A 22,509-nucleotide genomic window follows, 5' to 3' on the forward strand; every position below is an offset into this window, starting at 1 on the left:
TAAGTGAATGTGTATGGTAGTGTCCCAATAAAACTTTATCTATGGACACTGAAATATGAATTTTATATACTTTCCCTGTGTCACGAAATATTTGATTTTTTTAAAACCATTTACAAACAAACATTTTTGGCTGTCAGATCAGACAGTAGGCAGCAGGTCAGATTTGGTCCTCAGACCAAAGTTTGCTAATCCCTGATTTAGATCAGTGGTTCCTGACTAGAGTCAGATTTGCCCACTAGGAAGCACTTGGCAATGTCTAGAGACATTTTTTTTTTTATTGTTACAACTAGTGGGGCTCTTCTGGAATCTATTGGGTAGAGGTCAGGGATGCTGCTAAACAGAACAGCCCCTCCCCCAACTGAGAATGTCATACTGCTGAGTGAGAAATCCCAGTCTAGAAAAATGATTCCTTTGAGGAATTGAGACCTTTCCCTAACAATCCCCACTGGTTAGATGGTCATTAAGGCCTTACTTAAGGTCTCTCCTCATAAATTCTTTTCAGACATCTCCAACCACAATTAGTTTGACCTCTCTTCAATATCCTATTGTATTTGTAGACATTCACACTGTGTCATATATTGTTTTCCAGTGCCTGTGTTCTCTCCTACTACATGGGGAGCCTCTGGAGCGCAAGGAGTGTCTTATTCACTTTCTTATTCTCAGGACACAAGATGTTTGTTAAGGGGAACTAAGCTAAGAAAATAATGAAATGAAACCTCCATATTATGGGGCATCTGAATGGCTCAGTTGGTTAAGCATCCAACTCTTGATTTCAGCTCGGGTGATGATCTCGCATTTCATGGGTTCGAACCCTGTGTCAGGCTCTGCACTGACAGTGTGGAGCCTGCTTGGAATCCTCTGTACCTCTCTCTCTGCCACTCCTTGCATGCTCTCTCTTCCTCTCTCTCAAAATAAATAAACTTAAAAAAAAAACCCTCCATGCTATGAATTCCCTTATAGCAGATACCCAAAGAGGGAATTTCAACTTTGACAGAGAAATTACTTCTATCCCTTAGGGTGGACATTTTCTGTTTGAGAACTCCAGCTTTGTTGGGCGAGTCAATCACCAGCATAAGGACCCATGCTCCACATAATATGAACTACCTTTGGCCAGAAAGCCTAGAAGGACTGGAGCTGTCTGAACCTCTACTCAATGAGAAGCTCCACTGTGAGCCAGCCAAGACTTCCCACAGCCACCTCTTGAAGCATCAGTGACAAACCTACAAGCATCTGTTGAGCTCATGCACTGCCTTACATGAGGCTAGGGCAATTGAGGCCACAGACAATGATGGATTTTGCAGAGTCACCCAGCCCTGAGTTTGTTCTTCCTGCTTGTCAGACCTGACATGTCTGATGCCCCTTGGATTCCCAACTCAACTTTCCTCCCCACCTCCTGATCTTCCCTCATCCTTACCTTGAGATCTTCAGGGCTCACAGCTCATATCTGCCCCCACCCCCAGCCTCTGCACTGGCTGTGCTTCTTCCTAATACCACTGCTATCAGCTAGTCCACACCCTGGACAGCCAGGACAGCACCTTTATTAGCTCCCTCCTAACACACATCCAAAGCCCCCAGCACACAATCCAAAGCCTCAGTGGCCAGCCTTTTGGGCATTCAGACTATTTCTCCCATCCTCCAATTTAACCTCTGTTCAAATATGGTCTCCTGCTTACTTCTATTAGCTCTACCCTTCCTCCTGTCTGTCCAATCACCCTGGATTAATGTTTCATTTGGCAGATTTCTGTGGCTGTTTTGATTCCTCTCTTCCCCCAGGTTTCTGTGACCTCATACCCTAGCCCATACTTGTACGCTTGTACTTGTCCTCAAGCATGGACTGAACACCAGGTTACATTTTTCTGTCACTCTCTGTCATGGAGAAGAACATGGCAGGCAAGCTTGTGTACAGGAATGTGGCAGAATTCAGAATAACTGTGGAGATGTGGTTCCTCTGTGAAGAGTGCTTATAGACCAATGGGTGAAGAAAACTCACCCAAGGGACACGGCCTTGGACAATGGACAGTAAGATATTTTAAGTGCAAAATTATATGGCACAGAGTTCAGAGGAGAATAAATAAAAATAGCTCCATTTCCTCAGTGGACAGAACTAAGATTGGTTGAGCTCTTTGTGATAAGCATTTTATATCTATTAATCAGCTTGTGTAATTATCACGGAAAACCCTTGACATAAGTAATAGCATTATACCCACTGTACAGATTGGGAAAAGGAGGCTGAGGCAAGTGAAGTCCTCTGCTAATAAAGGATGGGACCCAGATATGTCCAACTTCAAAGCCCATGCCATACTCGTATTGCCAGCAGCCGTGATAGATTTCAGAGATGGCATGAGACCTGAATTGAGCCTTGGAAGATGAATGTATTGAGATCTACAACAGGTAGAGGGAAAAGGGCATCTTGGATATAGGACGGTAGGAGGGAAGACACAGAGGGCTGATGATGCAGGAGACCTGTTTGGCCTGTGTGTAGAGAAGATAGAAGAAATGAGGTTGGAGGTATAGAAAAGTTAACTTGTACAGGCTCCTGCACACTAGGAAAAGAAATTCACCTTGGGGCCCCTGGGTGGCTCAGTCAGTTAAATGTCTGACTTTGGCTCAGGTCATGATCTCTTGGTTCCTGAGTTCGAGCCCTGCATCAGGCTTTGTGCTGACCACTTAGAGCCTGGAGTCCACTTTGGATTCTGTCTCCCTCTCTCTCCACCCCTCCTCAGCTCATGCTCTGTCTATCTTTCTCTCACAAATAATAAACACTAAAAAAAATTATTTAAAAAAAAGAAATTCACCTTGACATCATAGGAAATAGACCAGAAGTTTTGTACAGTATAGTATTAAATTGTGTTTCGGGAATAGACCCTGACACAAAGACAGACCTTTTGCCCCTCAGGCAATCCCCTGACAAGAGTTACGTGAGCGCTGTCTACATTGCACTTGAGGTTCCCCAAGGTGGATATGTGAGAGGTACATACGGAAGTGCCTTCTTTGGCCAAGGGCTTACTTAGGTCAGTGTCTATCCTGTGGCTGCAGTTAACAAACTACCATAATTTTAGTGGCTTACAACAACCTTATTACATTATCATTCTAGATGTCAGAAATCTTAATGCCATAGGGAATCTTAATTTCTCCTTGCTGTGTAACGCATATTCATAGGTTCTGGGGACTGGGACGTGGACATCTTTAGAAACCACTGTTTGGTCTCCCACAGTCAGTGATCTTGCCCTGGGGGCTCGATCACTGGCAGATCTGCAGTCATCGAACATACCCTTGTAGGCCACCCAGGCAGCCACGTGGGAAAAAGTACAGCGAAGTGCACAGGACCCCAGAATGAAGCTATCAGGCAGTGCATGGCTCTGTCTGGTTACTTGTCCTCCTCATTCTGTTGGAAGTGCTCACTTTCACCCACAGACTCAGCTCCCTGTGAGCAGCTTCCAGGGCCAGATCCCAGCCTTACAGATGCAGAACTAAAACAGATGCAGCCTGACCGCTAAGGTTTGGCATCAGCCTCTGGCCCTTTATCATTCTGCGTTTCGCTTCGCTAACAGAGCTTCTTCCACATCTCTGAGATCTATGCCCTCTCAGGGCTCTCAGTGGGGTGTCTGGTTCCTCCTTTTATCCTCCAGAGATCTTGAGTTCTCATCCTAAAAATGATTTACTATTGCATCTACTTGCCAGTTACCAGTTCCAGATCCAGGGTCCTGCCCCCAGCTTAGTGATGGGGTCTCTCTCCTCCCGATAGCTCCCCTTCCCACCCAGCAGTCTCCTCAGCTCCATGGCCAGCCCTTCCCCCCATGCCCACCAGCGCTGCTTCACTCCAGTGGGCAGCTCCTGTGCCTGGCCCTGCTTCGGTTCATGGAACTCATCCCAGAAAGACTTGCCTCCAAGGAGACACACACAATGTCCCTGTGTGCTGTTCCCGAGGTAGTATTTGAACAACCCCACATTAACCAGGAAGTCAGTCTTTGGTAGAAGAAAGGAGTTGGGCTGCACCCCCATCAACTTATTTACCACATGTTCACCTTCTACTTTCCAAAGCTCTTTAAATCTATTGTTTGCTCAGCAAAAGGGCCTGTGAGGTAAACACATCCAGTGTTAGATTTAAATGACAGATGAGAAAACTGAGGTTAGAAAGAAGAACGAACCTAGCAGAGATCACACGGCACCTTAGGCCAAGCTGGGGCCTGGGCTCCTATCTCCCAACTCCCAGGCCAACATTCTTTCTGCCTATCGGCTCAGTGGGTCAAGCCTGCAGGTAGTATCAGGCTGAGAATCCGGTTGGAAGGATTTTAAATGTCATCTAGGCCAATGTCCTGGGCTGGACCCCCCTGAGGAAATGCCCTGTGGAGTATCAGCCAGCTTCTGCTTCAACACCCCTCCCCAACCCCCTGTCACCCATCACGCCCCAGTCCTATGTCAGCTCCAGGACCTGTTACTCTGGGAGGGGCAGCTTACACAGAGTACCTGAGCAGGCATTGCCATCTCCGCCATCCTGACTCAGTTGGTTGGGTTTCCTTTTGGTTTCATTACAGAAATCTAGTATCTCTGAATCTTAATAATCTTTTTCTTATCTTGAGCTCAGATCTGACTCCTTAATGTTCTACCTACTCATTGGGTACATTTGTTGCATCCAAGCTCACACACACACTCCCTCACTCACACACACAGTCACATTCATGCACACACACACATACACAAATACATACTCTTACATATTCTCACAAATTCTCTCACACTCATGCACACATGCAAACACACACTCTCATATGCTCACAGTCTCACACTCACACATGCACAGACACTCTCACATAGTCTCACACACATTCACACACACACATATCCTCACACACACATTCACATATTCTCACACTCATACATATACACTTTCTCATATTCTCACAAATGCTCTCTATACTCCCACATGCACACACATATACACACTCTCAATCACACACACATATTCTCACACACTCACACTCATGCACACACTCATATTCTCATACATAGTCACATGTTTTCACACATTCTCTCTCTCTCTCTCTCTCTCTCACACACACACACACACACACACACACACACACACCCCAGAAATCTCTTTTTTCCCATGATGACTTTCCAAAGATTTGCCCCTGAGCAATCTGTTTTCCATGGTAAACCACCCCTGTTTCCTTTATTCTCTCCCTAAAGAGAGGATTTTCATGACCTTCACTGTTCTGGCCTCTGACCTACACCTCCTCTAAATCCTTCTCACAGTGTGGCAAATGACCTGACTACAGCAGGTAGTCAGCCTCTGATTTGGCCAAGACCTCCATGCTGAGGTCCACTGACCCTATGAGAACAGGGTGGGCCTAGAATTCTCCTCAAGCTTTCATCTTGCAGCAGGACCTAGAAAAGCATGAACAGGAAAAGAGATTCTGAAACGCACTAAGCAACAAGAATGGGAACTGGTATTTGTCCCAGCAGGTCTGTCAAGCTTTTCAGAAATTCTAGTAAACATGCTCCCATCTGGAGAAGACAACTCAAACTGCAATAATTCTGCAGGATATCCAGTTGATGCTTGATCAAAGCACATCTTGCGTAGGCGGAAAGGTAATGATTCACAGATACCGATTGCTCACCCTCATCAGATGGAGTAGCTGGGGGAAGCAGTGACTTGTGCTTCAATTATCCCTACCCAGAAATCACTCTGGTTCAAGAGCCTGTTATTCTTGGAGGGGTAGCTTACACAGCATCCCCGAGCAGGGGACTCGCTTCTCTCTAGCACCTTAATTCAGTTGGTTGGGTTTTATGTGTTCTTTTTTTTTCCTTTGGTTTTCATTACAGAAATAATTTCAAGCCAATCTGATGGAGTATGCAGAGAAGTTCTTAGATGTGCATCGGGCAGCCACAGCTTCGAGGGTGATGTCCTTCAAGAATGGCCACTGGGCTTGGCCTCCGGCAGCAAGAAAAAACGTCAGGCAATCCTGACTCTATTCACAAACTGGAGGGATTGAGCTTAGTAGCTCAGGAAGCCCATGACTGGGTATTCTTTTCTGGTGCCTCTAGGTCCTTATCCTTACTTGCAGTAACTGAATTTGTGTGTAAGACCAAGCCTCAACCTATATATCCTTGGTCTGGAAACCAGGTTCCTGATTTGTTCCTTATACTTGACTTCCAGCTCAGTACTCTTGTCTTAAATAATGGTGTCCTGTCACTCTCTCAACAGCCTTTACTTTCACCAGCCTGCAGCCAGGGCCCTGCTACCACCTGCCAGACTTTCCCGATGCTGGTACCCAGCTTGAGTCTCTGCAGGATCTCTGTATCCAGATTCTCTGTTGCTAGGTTCCACTCTCCTATTAAGCCCTCAAATCCTTATCCCGTGCCACACCTCCCAATGCCTACTCTCTGCTTATACTTGTACCTAATGACTCATCTGGCTCTAGAAGGATACACTGCTTCCTCTGCTCCCTGCCAGCAGCTGGGTTGACACTAACCCAAGCCTAGGGACCAATTTAGCCTCCCAGACCCTCTAATTCTGTTTGGTGTTGCCATCTTCCAAGACCCTTTCTGCTGTAAGCAGCTTCCGAGAGAATGGGTGAGAGCCTGAGCTACAGAAGGGGATGTGCAGCCCGAGAACCATGAGCTAGTTGAGAGAGGGAGATGCAGGCATAAGGCAACTGAAATCTGTTTCCTCAGCCCCAAGCCACAAGTGGATCAAGCTACTTACCCCCCACCCACCCTCCCTCCCCTTCTTCCCTAACTGGCAATGTGATTTTGCTCATACTGAGGATTGGGCCAGCTCTGTGGACACCAAGACAAAGTCATTGAGTAAAGGGTGCAGTTTAAGTGCTCCTGATTTTTCCTTGGGAATATACTGTTGGGAACTAACAAATTACCCCCAAGTTATATTTACCAGCTCGGAGGGTATTTGAATTCAGAAAAACAAACTGGTACTTGCTTATCTGGAGGATGTATTTAAATTCACAAGGAACCATTTGTGCCATGTGGTGTTTTTTTTCCTTACAGAAAGAATAACTCTCCCCTTTGCTAATTGACATGATAAACAAAGATCCAGCTTCTCCTCTCCCATCACTACCTCCAAAATTAAATTTAACAGAATTCTCTGCTTAGGCAGAAAGAACAAATGGGCTAGTTACTCATTCGTGGAAAACAGGTAGAAATTTTCCAGTGACGGTTTCTTTGAGGTGTCTATTTTAAGAAATTTGTTGGGGAGTAGGTTACAAGGTGAATATCCAACCTTTTAGAGAGCAAGAATAAGGAGTTTCAACTGAGTGGCTGCTTATAAAATGCTAACACACGGCGTGTGCCCAGGAACAAGCTGAGCTCGGCTCCAGATTTCAGGTGTTTCGCAACCCCGTCCTGTATCTGAATGTCATAGCCACCTTCACAAAAACAATATCCTTCAGTTAAACTAGGTAGAAAAATATAGTGAAAAGATTCCTTGCTATTCTCTAGGTGAAAGAAGATATTTTTCTTAAGGAAAACACTGGCGAGAATAAAAGCCAAGTATTGTTTTAGGCTCTCTCCAATCTCCAAAATACCATTTAAAAAATAATTACTCCCACGATTTATGCATGATTCATTAGACAAAAAGATAAAATGCACTGCTAAATTTTAATTGCATTGGAAGAGTAGACATCATGAAATATATCCCCAGCTTCTTGGGATTATAACCCAGGCTAGTAACATCCTCACCATAATTTAAACCTTGTCCAAATAGTCTAACTTGATTCAACATCAACAGTAGTTTAGTTTCATAATTTGATACACTTACGAAGAATTATTTTAGTTAAGCAATTGCAGGGTCAAATGATCTTTTATCAATAATTAAGCTTCTTCTTGTCGAAGTTAATAGGCTGGAATCATAGACAAAAGATATGTCACCTCGGTGGGGGGGTGGGGGGGTGGGGTAGGAATACCTTAGTTGTCTGCAAAGAAGCATTTTAAAGACCACAGTTTTCCTCCTCCACACCCTCACCAAGATAAGAGCAGGATGATATCCTGCATCATACTGACACAGACAGTGAATAAACGCACTCTACACAATACACTACCCATTCCATACGGATTACACACTGAAGCTAAGAAGAATAGCATTCCTTACGTAATAGGTAGAGTATCTTATATAATATATGATAAATATGATAGACAACATCTTGCAGGATGTAAACAGCCTTGCAAAAGATGCCAGCTGCTGAATTATTAATCTGAAGGAGCCAGGGTGAGAGAATGAGAATGTGCAATCATATACAACCCTCTGATGACAGCAAAGTCTGCTGTCCCATTCCTTTAGGTTTTGAAGGCTATCTACCATTAGGTTCTATTCAGGCAGCCTCTTCTGAAGAAGAAGCACAATTAATGGGATAGGCGTGGTTCCTGGACTTCAGTATCTCCCATGATCATTTTCATACACATACCTGTGGTCTTTAATGGGGTTTTCTCTCCTAGCAACAGTTTTAACCTTTTGGCATGGATTTTGCCTTGATAATGTGAGTCAGCCACCACTGCCGAAGTAAAGGACATGTTACAGAGTGTACAGCACTTATTCTTATCCACCATATCAGCATCACTTCCCTGCAAAGAAGAGAGAGAGAGAAAAAACATCAGCGAGAACCCGAAGTCTTAAAATTTCTTTTTTTCCCCATTCCATTCTGTTGCAAATGAGATGTACCAAAAACTTTCTTATTGAATTGTCTAGTTTTTGCTCTGCAACCTTTTTTTATTCATGATAATCATTATCAAACATTTTCAGTTACTGACTTCAACCTACATTTATTTGGTGGCTACTCTTGCCAGACACAGGGAATATAAGACACATGCGCAGATACGAGTTGTCCAAAGAAAAACAGGGCCCACAATTAGGTGAGAGCACATTGTGTCTGGCACCATGAGGGAAATGGTCTCTAATTGCACCCATTATGCTCATTAAAGTAAGTAAAATATCAGAGTTCAGATGACCTGAATTATTTAGGAGAAATTATCATTTGGCATTCAGCTCTGTCTTTCACCAATTTTAGCCTCACCAGGATACATGGCCACATGTTCAAGATTTTCTTTTTTAAGATTTCTTTAGGAAGTTGAACATTTTTCATAATTAACTTGAGTGTATATCATAAAGCTATGATGACCATGCTGGCTGAATTTTCTAGGAGAGTGTGTGTAATTTCCTTTTCTTTGGGAAAGGTGATTAGTTAAATATGGCACAGAATACTTAAATCCAGCTTGATTTTTATTCTTTTGTAAGACAATGGAAATGAATCATGATTCAGAAAAAAATAAATCCTTTGTCAGATCATGTGACCTGGCTATTGTGCACAAAGATCACCAATTGCCTATATTATACAAGGGGAAAATGAAAATTTGGGCTCTCCTCCTGCCTAGAGACTGAGAGAAAGGCAGACTCAGATAAGGAGTTAATCTAATCCTCAGTGGAACAGTCATAGCAAAGCATCTTTTTGTTAAAGAGCAGCCTTGGATGAGGATCTGGCCCCACAATAGCCCCTTCTCTTATTCCAAGCAGGCTCAAAGAATGCAATGTAAAATAGCATGAGGAGAGGATGAAGGTGGGGCTAGGATGGGAAAAGGGAATTATATATTTTCTGCAGAATAGTAAGATGTCCACACTGCTAGAGAGATGTTGCCTTGCAAATTAAGTGGCAGTCAGAAAACTAACTCCTTCCTCCTTATGGCATTCATCGGTAATAGCTCTCATAATTAATGTTCGTCTTTGGGAGAAGTGTAGTGAGGGGTGTGGGGGCACCTACTGCCATTTATTCTCTTGACCTCAGATTATTAAATCTTAGTGTGTCTCCCCAACCCTTTTATCAGAGTTAATGGGTGAGATTTAAGAAATGTTCCGTTTGGAGGTGGGAGCCCATTGAGGAAATAGATCCTGTATACAGACGAGGAGCTCCCCTAAAGGTCCTTTCCTGGACAGAGAGAACACTTAGGGCAAGAAACCTGGGTAAGGCATGAGGCTGTGTCCACTGAGTGATCCTTGCTGATGATTTAAAGCTTTGAGTTACTTTGAGTTTTCCCCTTACACTCAGTTAAAATTAAAAAAATCACCAACACTTTTACACCTTTGTGGTATATACTGTGGAAACTAACTGGACTAAGCAGTACAGGAAGAGTTGGTTTTTCGTCACCTACTTCTGCAACCAGGCCTAGGAGATGCCACAGCACCCATGCAGGGGGTAAAGCCCAGGAATATCAGGAAATTACAAATCAGGAAATTACTGAAGGGTTTGAGCCCAGTAAATAAGGAGTGGATACCTCATGAGGGCTGAAAGACCCAACTGGTACTTTACCCTATATGTTAGAGGATATTGGCCTTGCATATAAAAAAGAAGAAAGAAAGAAAGAAAGAAAGAAAGAAAGAAAGAAAGAAAGAAAGAAAGAAAGAAAGAAAGAAAGAAAAGAAAAGAAAGAGAGAAAGGTTGTCAAAGTGAAAGTGGATACTTAAATTACTCATTTTTCACCTTCTTATACATAAGTCAAAGCACATCATTTTTCTTAAAATTAGGAACAAGATCATAAGCCAAAACTTAACCTACACTTTACACCTATTTACAATCTGTGCATCCCTTCTGTGTTTCTATCAAAAGTGCCAGCCAAGCCTAGCCTTTCTCCCTGTAGTTCTAAGATGTAGACATTTCCACAGAAATGCTAGAAACCCAACAAAGTGGCTGGTGTCAGTATATGAAGTGTACTCAGAAATAGTTTCTAGGGCAAAGAGCTGAATTTAAATTGGATAATGATCAATCGATTTATGATATTCCTTCATTCAACACATTTTTAAGGACCTGCCATATATGTAAGATGCTGTGCTATATGAATATGACTCTCTTCTCTCTTCTTAAGGAGGTTGAGACCAGGAGAATTGGAGAAGGTACTCAGAAAATAAAAAGGAAAATAATATACTCAAGAAAATACAGTCTCCTATTAGACTCACACTCTCCCAATTGTAAAGTAAAACAAAACGAAACAAAACAAAACAAAAAATAAAACAAACAAACAAAAAAAAGCACTAACATAAATTAAGCCTATTTGTGTAGATTTTCATCAACAAGCCTTTCTCATGCCTGGAATGCTTTTTCTCATCACTTCTTGTCTAATCCAGTCTTTCTAGAATCTGCTTCATGGCTCAGTTTAATCATCACTTCCTTGAGATGAAGCTTTTTCTGCCTCCCTCTGTTGTCCTGCAAAATTGAGCACTGACCTTAGAGTCCTCTATGTGTCCTGTACGTACTTCTTTTATAATAGAACACTGAAGTATTACATGTGTCTTTTTTCACATTTGATCTCCTTACAAGCCTACAAAACTTCTTTAAGATCAAGGAAATCATCTCTGAAGGTACTGAAGCCCCAGCACCTGGCACAATGCTTGACACCCAGGGGGACCTACAGATGTTTACTGAATAAGCAGGACTGAGTGTTGGTTTGTAGGATTAATAATTTGCATGATGTGAAGATCAGAAGAGGAGACAGATAATGCAAGGATGTCACGTTGTGAGCCAGAAACTTTCAGACTGTCAGGAAGATGGCCATAAAAAGAACCAGAGGAATCAGCAATTTATAAACTAACTTGTGGGTTCAAGTAGGGGAACATTGTGTCCTAAAATTTGTTAGTTTCATCATAGTTTTAATATATATTCCTAGCTTTCTGCTCTCCTGGGAAATCTCATTCACATAATCATATAGAAGAATCAAATAAGAATAATAGAAGAATAATAGAAGAGAGGAACCAATGGTTAGGCAAGAAAATATCAGGAAATGTAGCTATGTCATAGTTGTAGAAGAAGGACCAAGAAAGGGTAAGTGTCTGACAATAGAGAAACTGTAATAGTGCCCTGAGAAGTTAAGCAGCCTTTGAGGCCAGCAGGACATGTTTATTGGCTATTTACTGAAGGATCCAATATACCTCACATAAAGCAACCATAAAGACCACCAACTCTGACTATTCTAATGACTCTGGTGGAGACACAACTACCCAGAAAGAATCTCAGTACTAACCAAATAAATGTCTGCAAAGTGCTAGAATTTAATTGTGTATTCTTGGCTATCTAAATCCCAAATTAATGGCTTCTTACAGGTACAGATCATATCATCTTTACTGGAGTCTCCCATTGCACTCTGAGCAATATGGATATATGACTCAGGGCAGAAATTCCATAAAGTTTGATGAACTGACCTCAATGAATACATTTAGAGTTTCTGGCTTAAAGAATTAAAGAATTGGCCCCAAGCTATCAAATAAGTGAAGGGGAATCTAATATTGTCCTAAATTATGGGTTTCAAACTGGAGGCAAATTTCAGACTTTTTCAATGTAATGTCTATATTGCTGAAAGAAAAAAAAAAGTTTGTGGAGTATCCTAAGCCTGCATAGTCAAAGCATTTTGCAAAGGTTAGAAGTTTTCAGGAGGATTCAATCAAGGTGGAAAATCCCGGCTGCCTGTGGCCAAAACTCAAGTCTTGAAAGTCCTTTTTATGTTTTATAAGTTTTTTTTTTTTTACTTAATTCAGATAACTGTCTTCATTCTCCTTCGGGTGCATGCAAAATCTTAACAGAAGGACTTTCACCTCCAGAATGTCAGAGTGAGAAATTCTGTACAATTACTCTCAGCAAAACAACCATAAATGCTAAAGATTATTTTAAAAAATAAAAATAAAAACATTGTTGAAGTCTCTGGAATTATACCAAGAGCAAACAGAAAATTAAGAAATATTTATTCAAAAAATATGTAAGAATAGCAAGAGTCTATGGCACTTTAGAAATAACCCTCTCCCTCCCTACCAACCATCAGGTAAGCATGATAGAAGCTCCATTCTGACTGGCTGTGGTCAAGAAAATAGGGCTCCCTCTCCTATCAGCTTCCAGTTAGGGCATATCAGGAAGGCAGAACACCAACATTAATACCCTTTAGTTCCAAGATGCAGAAGACAAATTCTTGGCAATGTAGCCAAGAGATCAGATATTTTCTTCCCCCTACCCACCCTCATTCCTAGGACAGAAGTTCTCTACTAGGCATAGCAGACCAAGAATTTTGGGACCCTGACTGCAATTGCTTCACCTTGCTTGTAGGACAGGGGTTCAATGTCAGGAGAGACAAACTGATAAGACTAGACCCTGCCATTTCTTCCTAGCTAATAAAGCAAGCTTGTCATTCTGGTACAAATAAGCCACTGTCCCTGTTCCCTACTCTGCAGCAAAGGCTCAGAAATTTTTCCATAAGAACAGAAAGTTCCTAAACCCTCTCCAAAGGAACTGACTTTGTTTGAAATAGAGTATTGAAAGGTTTAAGCCTAAGGTTCCTCTCAAAAATAATGGAGACTTTGGTGGTACGCAATTAAGAGAAAGCTGATAGCTCCATTAGAGCAACAAGCTAAACCATAGGCTCGCTAACTTACCAGAGAGAACGAGGGAGATAGCTCAGGGGAGGCTTTCTGGAGTCAGAACAAACTTCAAAGACTTGACTCAAAAACTAGCCTCACAAAAAATACAGTATTTAATTAGATCACAGTGTGCAGCATTTACACTCCAGGGCATTGACAAAAACAATAGAGCAATCATCGAGCAATTAGCACAGCCTAAAAGATGGAGTATGATTCCAGTAGTGGCAGGCAGCTTAATAGAGATCAGAGAAAGAAACAGTCAAAGAGAGTCCTATACAAATCACTGCCATCCCACAGTGACTGTCTCATTCCTAAGGCTGAGCCTCTGAGCAGTGACAGTAATGGCTGCATATCATGGGAAAGTATACACTATTAAAATAGTCTAGCCAAGACATCGGACAAATAAATAAGCAAACAACAACAAAAACAAACCCTGGAACAGGAATGAATCAGTATCCAGCATCGCTACAAATATATAAACTAAAATATTCAGTTCTTGACAATAGCAATGATTATAAAAAATGCAAGAAACCTATACACATGAAAACAACAGTAAGGGCTCAGATGTTAAATTTAACTGACAGAGACTTCAAAGATTTGAAACAATTACAAATGTGTTCAAAAAATTACAGGAAATCATGCTTAAGGAAGTAATGGAAGGTGTGATGACGATGTGTCATCAAATAAAGAATATCAACGAATGGGGCACCTGGGTGGTTTAGTTGATTAAGTGTCCAACTTTGGCTCAGGTCATGATTTCACAGTTCGTGAGTTTGAGCCCCATATCAGGCTCTGTGCTGACAGCTTGGAGCCTGGATCCTGCTTCAGATTATGTGTCTCCCTCTCTCTGCCCCCTCCCTAGCTTGCGCTCTATCTCTCTCTCTCTCTGTCAAAAATAAATAAACATTTTAAAAATTTTAGTAAAAGAATATCAATGAAGAAACAGAAATTACATCAAAGAATCAGATAGAAATTCTAGAGTTAAAAAGTACAGTAAATAAAATGAAAAATTCACTACAGGGGTTTTGTAATAGATGTGAACTTACAGAAGAAAGAATTGGTGAACTTGAAGATATATCAATAGAGATTATGCAATCCAAGAGGAGAGAGAAAAAAAATAAAGAAAATTGAATACATCTTCAGAGAAATGTGCGACACTATTAAGTATACCAACATGCGCATAAAATAGTAATACCAGAAGAAGAGAAAGAGAAAATAACAGAAAAAAAATATTCATAGAAATAACGACTGAAACCCTCAAAATTTGAAGAAAAACATCCATATACACGTCGAAGAAATGCAACAAAATTCAAGCAGAATAAGTACAAAATTATCTATACTCAAAAACATCACAGTAAAAATGCTGAAAGCCAAAACTAAGGGGAAAGTCTGAAGTAGCAGAGTAAGAGAACTCATCACATACAAGGGAACCACAATAAGAATAGCAGCTAATTTCATATCAGAAACACTAGAGGCCAGAAGTCAGAAGGGTAGCATATTCATAGCACTGAAAGAAAAAGAAATCCATCAAACAAACAAAAAAAACTTTCAAAAACTTAGGTGAAATAAAGACATTTAGAGATTTTTTTTTTAACTAAGAGAATTTGTTATTAACAGATCCATTTTATGGGAAATACTAAATCAAATTCTTCAGGCTAAAAGCAAGTGACATCAGAAAACAATTTAAATTCTTATGAAAAGAAAAGAAAGGCAAATATGTAGTTATAAAAAAAACAGTATAGGGGCGCCTGGGTGGCGCAGTCGGTTAAGCGTCCGACTTCAGCCAGGTCACGATCTCGCGGTCCGTGAGTTCGAGCCCCGCGTCGGGCTCTGGGTTGATGGCTCAGAGCCTGGAGCCTGTTTCCGAATCTGTGTCTCCCTCTCTCTCTGCCCCTCCCCCCGTTCATGCTCTGTCTCTCTCTGTCCCAAAAATAAATAAACGTTGAAAAAAAAAAAAACAGTATAAATGCAAATCTCTTCTTTCTTTTATTAACTAATTGAAGAGTATATATGCAAAATATTTATTTTTTATATTTGGGCCAATAACATATACAAATATAATGTATTGATAATAGCAACACTAAAGAGAGTAGGTGGAAGCAAAGCTGTGCCAGAGCAAGGCAATGACACCATATTGAAATTGTCAAATCCACAGGAACAAATGATGAGAATCAGAAAGGGTAAATAAGAAGGTTAATATAACAAATGCTGAAATATAGCTTGCTCATGTTGTTTTTCTCAGCTTCTTTGAAACATATAAAATTGCATATATTAACAATTATTACAATATAATGCTGGGTTTATAATAGAAATAGATCCAATTTGCATAATAATAATAGCACAAAAAGGGGGAACAGAAAAAACAGCAATACAGGAGTAACATTTCTATATCTGGGTACAATTAAGCTAGGATAAATTTCCGATAAGTCAAGATGTATAGGGTAAGCCTTAAAGCAACCACTAAAGAAAAAGTCCAAAATAATATATGGAATAGTCACTAAAACAGTTAAAATGTGGCAGTACAAAATATTTTCTTCAGGCAAAAGAAAGTAGTAAAGAAGAAATAAGAGAACAAAAAAGACACGATTACTACATAAAAATGAAAAGTAAAATGGTAGACATAAATCCAACTGCAGCAAAAATAACACTATATTTGAAAATAATATAAATTGAATCAAAATATAGTAATGATAAGATTGGATAAAAAGGAAAATATGACTAATCTATATGTTTTCTAGGGGAGATAACACTTTAACTTCAATGATACAGATAGATAAAAGTTAAAAGATTTAAAAGCTATATCAGGCAAACAGCATCCACAAGAAAGTTGTAGCAGCTATACTATCAAACAAAGTATAACTTTAAAACAAAATTTATACTAGCGATAAAGAGGGACATTGTGTAATGATTAGAGTGCTGAGCCATCAGGAAGACGCAATAATTATATATATGCATGCATATAACAACACAGAAAATTCAGGAAGCAAAAACTGACAGAAACAAAGGGAGAGCTAGACAATTCTATACATGTTTGTTAGGTCAAGTTGTTTTATGTCTTTTCAGTCCTTCTATTCCCTTATTAATTTTCTGCCTAGTCATTCTGCCCATTATTGAAAGTGTGGTACTGGTCTCCTTACTTTATTTGAAAATAATACAAATTTAAAAGTTTGCGAAGGATCTGAATAGACATTTCTACAAAGATATACAAAGGACCAGTACAACATAACAATATGCTTGACATCATTCACCATCAGGAAAATGCAAATCAAACCACAAGGAGACATCACTTCATAACCACCAGGATGGTGAGAATGAAAAAGGCAGGTAATAAAAAGCATTAGCACGGACGTGGAGAATTAGGAGCCCTCACACAGCTGGCAAGAATGTAAAATTCAGCAGCCCACACTGGAAAACCATCTTCAAAAGTTGAGACATAGAGTTACCATATGACCCAACAACTCCATTTCTAGGTATAGTCAACCTTTGTCATTCACACATAGGCATTTGTTAATTTACCTACTTGCAAATACTTATGTGTGGTTACACAAATCAATACTTATGGCTTTTTTGTCATCATTCACGGGCATGTGTGGAGAGACCAAAAGTTTGAGTCACCTGACATACATGATCCCAGCTGAGGTTGAACAAGGCAATGTTCTGCCTTCTTATCTTTTATATTATAAACAAGTGTTATTTTCATGGTCTATTTAGTGCCACATTTTTTGCATTTTTGTGCTTTTTGTTGGTGATTTTACTGCCTAAAATGATCCCCAAGAGTAATGCTGAAGTGCTGTCTAGTGTTCGGAAGCACAGGAAGATCATGGTGTGCTTTACAGAGTAAACACATGTGTTAAATAAGTTTCATTCAGGCATGAGTAATGGTGATGCTGGCTGTGAGTTCCACGTTAATTGATAATACTGTACATCCAGAATAAGGAAGAGGAAATTTGTTGATGTGAATGTAAAACCACTCCAGAAAGTTCTATGACAAAGCTATGTGAAAGATGGAAAAGTGGCTAAATTTGTGGATTCATGAACTAATAATGGATAGTGAAAGCATAATTGACAGCATTGTTATAAAGCTAAAAGCCAGTGGGATTTACCACCTTACTCAGAGTCAGGAAAGTGTAAGAGTCTTCTCAGCTAGGGTTTTATTGCAAAGAAATAGTACACATAATCAATCATTTGTAAGGAATATATTAAATAAGGCATCTTTAAATAGAAACACACATAAAACAAGTTTATGTATTGATCCGTGGACAGAAGTCTTGTGACCAGCAACTTGCAGGCACTTAACCCTGTATTCCCTCTAGAAGCAATGGCTCAGTATTTACTCATTCCGAGTTGGTGACTTTATACAGCATAACTACCATGAAAAATGAGAAATGAATGTATATTCCATTCAAGAGAAATAAAAATACATGTCTACCTAAAAATTTGTACATAAATATTCATAGCAGTATACTTTATAATAGCCCAGAAGTGGAAACAGCCCATGTGGCCATCAACTGAAGAACAGGTAAATAAAATGTGCTGTATCCATACAATGGCATATTAACAGGAAAAAAAATTGTTGAGTGCTGACACATGCCCGCAACACACATGAACCTTGAAAACAGTATGCTAAGTGAAAAAAGCCAATCACAAAAGATCATATATTGTATGATTCCCTTTATGTGAAATTATCAGAATAGAAAGATCTAGAATTCAGAAAGTAGATTAGTGACTGTCAAGGAGTAGGAGAGCATGGAGGGAGATGTTAGGGAAGATTGGGAGCAAACACTAAGGGGGTTTCTTTCTAGTGATGATGATGCTCAACTTTATTTGGTGATAGTTATACTACTGAATATACAAAAACCCTTGAATTGCACACTTTAAATAGGTGAATTCTATGATATATGAGTTATACCTCAATAAAGCTGTTATAGAAAAAAAACCCTAAGAGATGTCATTTAAATGATTCCAAAAGCCTAAAGAAATGACACTAGAGGCCTAACTTTCCTTTTTTTTTTTTCTGGGCATTTTCTGCTTGGAGGAAGATCCATTGAGAAAGGAAAAAATAATGTGAATCATTTTGTTCATGTGGGCTCTTTTGTAATACTTGGAATTCCTCTGAGTACTAGCTGGCTACCCTTGGAATGCTGGTCATTGATGTCTATTTTGGCTAAAGGCATTTTAAGGCTATCATGGAACTCGACCTGCAGCTGCTACGAAGCTACACCTTCAGGCAAGAGCCATCCGAAAGCCCCTGCTAGAGGCAGAAGTAACTGAACTTCTCAGTGCATGCCCTGTAGTATGATGAAATGTCTAACACATGAAAATATTTCCAGTGTGATGCATGTTGTTGCATATACTCTGATATTTAACTTTGAAAAGAGGCACGAATAGGAAGAATGTCTCTTTCCCTTCTCTCCTCCTTTATGGGGACCTAAAGACCCAGCAGTCATGCTTCTTGCCTGACTGCGGGGTCTTGAGCAATCTTGTCTTCCCCTGTCTCTCCCATGTGTCCTGTTCCACTCCATTTAGGTCATGCTGTTCTCTCTCCTCCCAGTCTATTTCAATCACATCCAGACGTCAAGGTCCATTTTATCCAGGAGCCCTTTCAAGATTTCTGTGAACTTCGCCTACATCTTCACTGTTGATGTCTCCCCATCCTTAGTATCTGTGCTGTAAATTTTGATTAGATCTTGGTCTTTGTTTTTTGAGTATTTTTTTTCTTTTTTTGATGTTTATTTATTTTTGAGAGAGAGGGAGAGAAAAAGAGAGTATGGGTGGGGGAGGGGCAGAGAGAGAAGGAGACAGAGGATTTGAAGTGGGCTCTGTGCTGAGAGCTGAAAGTCCGATGCAGGGCTCAAACTCACAAACCATGAGATCGTGACCTGAGCCATGCTCCAATGCTTACCTGACTAAGCCACCCAGGTGCACCCCATATTAGTGTTTTTTAGAATCATCTCTCCAAAAACATCTTGAAGACAAGATTAATTTAGGAATTATACTTCCCTCCATCTCCATTGTCTGCCATGGGTCTGGATACATACAGGAGACTTGATAAACAAGACATTCTCAAGTTGCTGAAGGAATGACTTGAAGTGACCATCCATTAACCAATTCTACCTCAGTCATGCAAATCTGTATCCCACATAAAATAACCTCCCCTTTGCTCTTTTATCAACATTATTGCTTTGTCTCAGGAAAAGACAAATGTCACTGGGCATAAAGTTCATACCCAATACTGATATGTATATAGTGGAAATAACATGTTACAGTGTGACTTTGCCCACATAAGGCTGTGTTCTGCTGGCTAAAAGTGGGTGGTGTCGGGATAGCCTATGGAAAAGGTGCAATGTCTACATCTGCAGAGTCCACTTTATTTTTTTTATTTTTTTTTTAATTTTTTTTTTTTTCTCAACGTGTTTATTTATTTTTGGGACAGAGAGAGACAGAGCATGAACGGGGGAGGGGCAGAGAGGGAGACACAGAATCGGAAACAGGCTCCAGGCTCCGAGCCATCCGCCCAGAGCCCGACGCGGGGCTCGAACTCACGGACCGCGAGATCGTGACCTGGCTGAAGTCGGACGCTTAACCGACTGCGCCACCCAGGCGCCCCTGCAGAGTCCACTTTAAAGCCAGCATGAGTGTTGTCTTCCACCATCCACCATTAACTAGAAAGATACATACCCTGTCACTTGGATAGAAACCACACACTCAGTGGATAAAAATCCTCCATTTCCATGGTACTGGTGGGAAATGGTCATTTTGACAATAAAAGAAAGAGAGAAGGAAGATTTCTACTCAGGAGGGATATAGAATTCGCTGTGTGCATTTGGTATTTGGAAGGCATTGGTTTGTTTTTCAGTCACTGAAGAAATATTTAAACAGATGGTAACAGTACTTATAAGACCCCAAAAGGGAGAAATTAGCCAGGGCTCCTGAGAGAGGATAAATACATAAGTTAGATAAGCCCCACTAACAAAGAGAAGTAGCTAACAAAATTGTTACCAATAAACAGATGTGCCAGAGAGAACAAAGATGGCGTGAGAGGCAGTTGGGAAGACAAGAAGACAAATGTCTAAAAACACTGGACATATCAAAATCTACCAAATGAAAAGTTTTATTGCCTGTTTGGGACATCACTTTAAGATTTAGATGGTGATGAAGCAACCTTAAAATTGTAATCGAATCCATGCCAGAGAGATATCCTTCATGGTGGCACTATTCACCATCATCATGAACACCCTCAGACTCCAAACATCAGCACAGCTGCCATTTTCTGAGAGTCATATGTTCCAAGCATTATATTGGGTGCCTTATAAACTGTGTCACATGTAGCTTTCATAATCATCCCCAGATAAGTTTAAGATTTATTCCTCTTTCCTTTTCCCTCATCTCCTAAACATAATGTATCCCCAAATCTGGTAACCTTGTCCTCCAAATTACATCCCCAAACTGTCTCTCAACCCACTTTTATGTTCTTTTCCCCTTTTTCTGTTCAAGCCTGAGTGCCTCTCCACTGCACGCCCCTCTTTTACACTCTTCACAACACCTATTTTGCATTATAAGATTATATGGTTTTGATATTTAAAATCTCTTATTTATTATCTGTCTCCTACCACTAAATTATTCAATACTATATGCCCAGTATCTAGAACAGGACTGTCATAGAATATATAGCTTAAGCCATAAATATGGTCACATTTAAATTTTCTAATAGCCATATTAAAAAAAAATTTTAAAACTACTGAAATTATTTTTTAAATATATTTTTTACTTAGTCCAATATATCCAAATTCTTTTTCTTTCAACATGTATTCAACATAAAAATTTTTTTATTTGGGGTGCCTGGGTGGCTCAGTTGGTTGAGCATCTGACTATGGCTCACGTCATGATCTCACGGTTGATGTGTTCGAGCCCCGTGTCAGGCTCTGTGCTGACAGCTCAGAGCCTGGAGCCTGCTTCAGATTCTGTGTCTCCCTCTTTCTCTGCCCCTCCCCCACTCATGCTCTGTCCCTCTCTGTCTCAAAAATAAATAAATATTATTTTTTTTAATTTATTATTTTATTTATTTGTTTATTTGTTTTTAAATATAATTCATTGTAAAGTTAGCTAACATATAGTGTATACAGTGTTCTCTTGGTTTCAAGGGTAGATTCCTGTGATTCATTCCTTATACACAACACCCAGTGCTCATCCCAACAAGTGTCCTACTCACTGCCCATCACCTATTTTCCCCTCCCCTGTTCCTCACCCTCATCAACCCTCAGTTTCTTCTCTGTTTTTAAGAGTCACTTATGGTTTGTCTCCCTTTTTGTTTGAAACTTTTTCTCCCCTTCCCTTCTCCCATGGTTTTCTGTTAAGTTTCTCAAATTTCATGTATGAGTGAAAACATATGACATCTGTCTTTCTCTGACTGACTTATTACACTTAGCATAATCCAGTTCTACCCATGGTGCTGCAAATGACAGGATTTCATTCTTTCTCATTGTCAAGTAGTAGTCCATTGTTTATATAAACCACATCTTCTTTATCCATTCATCAGTTGATGAACATGTGGGTTCTTTCCATAATTTGGTTACTGTTGAAAGTGCTGCTATAAACATTGGGGTACATGTGCCCCTATGAATCAGCACTCCTGTACCCTTTGGATAAATTCCTAGTAGTACTATTGCTGGGTCATAGAGTAGTTCTATTTTAAAATTTTTGAGGAATCTCCACACTGTTTTCTAGAATGGCTGCACCAGTTTGTATGCCTGCCAACAGTCCAAGTGGGTTCCTGTTTCTCCACATCCTTGCCAGCATCTTTTATTTCCTGAGTTGTTAATTTTAGCCATTCTGACTGGTGTGAGGTGGTATCTCAATGTAGTTTTGATTTGTATTTCCCTGATGATGAGTGATGTTGAGCATGTTTTTCATGTATCTGTTGGCCATCTGGATGTCTTCTTGGGAAAAGTTTCTCTTCATGTCTTCTGCCCATTTCTTCACTGGATTATTTGTTTTTCAGGTGTTGAGTTTGGTAGTTCTATATAGATTTTGGATACTAACCCTTGATCCAATATGTCATTTGCAAATATCTTCTCCCATTCTGTTGGTTGCCTTTTAGTTTTGTTGATTGT

The 22,509-nt window shown here is 40.2% G+C and overlaps 1 protein-coding gene across 1 annotated transcript in view; it reads right to left on the reverse strand.

Moving 5' to 3' along the window:
- The window catches only part of ZMAT4 (zinc finger matrin-type 4), a 243,187-nt gene that overhangs the window by 113,354 nt on the left and 107,324 nt on the right, over positions 1-22,509 (reverse strand). The window contains exon 3 of the mRNA XM_047092314.1: positions 8,421-8,577. Within this exon, the coding sequence (XP_046948270.1) occupies positions 8,421-8,577 (157 nt within the window). The remainder of the gene's footprint in view (positions 1-8,420; positions 8,578-22,509) is intronic.

This window comes from Lynx rufus, unplaced genomic scaffold (genome assembly GCF_022079265.1).
Source record: "Lynx rufus isolate CCGP_SWC_20201006 ecotype Redwood Valley unplaced genomic scaffold, mLynRuf1.p SCAF_3, whole genome shotgun sequence".
NCBI classification, from domain to species: domain Eukaryota; kingdom Metazoa; phylum Chordata; class Mammalia; order Carnivora; family Felidae; genus Lynx; species Lynx rufus.